Source organism: Penaeus monodon, chromosome 19 (genome assembly GCF_015228065.2).
Source record: "Penaeus monodon isolate SGIC_2016 chromosome 19, NSTDA_Pmon_1, whole genome shotgun sequence".
NCBI lineage: Eukaryota > Metazoa > Arthropoda > Malacostraca > Decapoda > Penaeidae > Penaeus > Penaeus monodon.
In genome coordinates this window covers 15799010-15800643 of record NC_051404.1, presented here as the reverse complement: position 1 = coordinate 15800643, position 1634 = coordinate 15799010, and the positions used below count along the sequence as shown (strand labels likewise).

At 34.9% G+C, this 1634-nt stretch overlaps 1 protein-coding gene across 1 annotated transcript in view; it reads right to left on the bottom strand.

Annotated features, from left to right (window-relative positions):
- The window catches only part of LOC119585085, a gene marked incomplete in the record, with an annotated part of 26313 nt that overhangs the window by 3656 nt on the left and 21023 nt on the right, over positions 1-1634 (bottom strand). The window contains 1 exon segment of the mRNA XM_037933705.1: positions 1-195. Coding sequence (XP_037789633.1) covers positions 1-195 — 195 coding nt within the window.

Genomic DNA, 1634 nt, shown 5'->3' with positions numbered 1-1634 from the left:
GCCATCAGAGTTCACTGCTTTCTTAAACCCCATCCATGTTCGGACCTCTCCATGGTCTGGCAATACCATGAAGTAATGAGGACTGGTACTGGGTGAGTTCTCTACAGCTGGAGGAGACAAGTTGGGTTCCTCACTGTCTTCACATAGCAGTAATCTATCACCATCCTCCAGTTCATCTGAAGGGCTTGCAACTGCCTCTATATGCATTATATTTTGATGTTCAGGAACACCACAATCTAAGTTTACACTATTAGGAACTTCCTGTGCTTTGTGGGACTGCAATTTAGCTTTGCTATTTGTACTACCTACAGAATTTTCCACGAATACTGTGCTACTGGGTTCTTTAGTCTTTGGAAAATCAGAAGCAACCTTTTCATCAAATTTCTTGCTTTCTGTTACCACTTGAACATTTGATTCAAATGATCTCAAAAGATTTTCAAGGTATTCAAATTTATCACTGCATGCATCTATTTTTCTAACACTATTTTCAGAATTATCAGTAGCATAGAGTGTACAATTATCAGTTCTTTTACTGTCTTGGTTATTCTTAGTTGATTCAGAGATGCTAGAAGCTTCCACATTTTTTTCCTTGACTGTGTCTCTTAATGTAGAAGGAAAAAATGTATTCAAGGACTCTACATGCTAACACTCTCATTCATATCAATACTAAGGTCACAGATGTAGCAGGGGTCTCACTACATATTGATACACTACTGTACCTTTCTTCCTTATCATTACTGAGAATATCTAAATTGTCTTTTTAGCACACTTATAACTTCACTATTCTTGTCAATGAAGTTTCCAAAACCAGAAGTCGTTACTAATATCAAATGCTTGGCTCTCTAATTTTTTCTCACTGTGTGTATTACATTCTAGCTTCTCACCTAAAGAACCAAGATCCTTTTTAAAGTCATCAGAAACATACAAATTCACTTCTGGTATGACATTTGGATTAAGTTCCTGTAGTGATGTGCATACATTTGGATTTTCACTCTGAGAACTGGATATGGATGATTTTGTGGAAGTGTGTGACTGGCAGCTGTCCTGTTTGGATTCATTTTCACCTAATGACCTAGGATTTTCCCTTCAATACTAGCATTAACACTATCCTCCAGAGAATGATTTGATAAACTCTGGGACAGGATATACTGTTAATTTTTACTGTTCTTTCAACTCTCTGTTTTTCCTCACATGAGTATCCTGATTGATTTTACAATCTATTGCACAATCTCCTTTGGAATAACATTTGCTTTATCAGAAACACTCACTCTTGCAATTTCATTTAGCACCTGTTCCTCTTCAGCATCACCAAATGTACTGTTCTGCTAGATACAAACTAGAACAAGGTTTCCACTCTATATCCGTACCCTCTTTTTTTTCCTATATATTTTGGACTCGGTCCTTTTTCCACCCTTTTTTTTCTTCCTGTCCCTTTTTTTGGGGAAACCCCAAACCTTTTAAAAAAATTTTTTTCCAATTCCAATGTATTCTCTTCTTTACAAAGGGGAAAAAAAAAAATTATTTACACAAAAAAAAAATTTAAAAAAATTTTGTTTTCTTTAATTTACATGTTTTTAACCAAAAAAAAACCTGAATATTTTTAAAAAAAAGTTTAAAAAAACCCCTAAACTGGG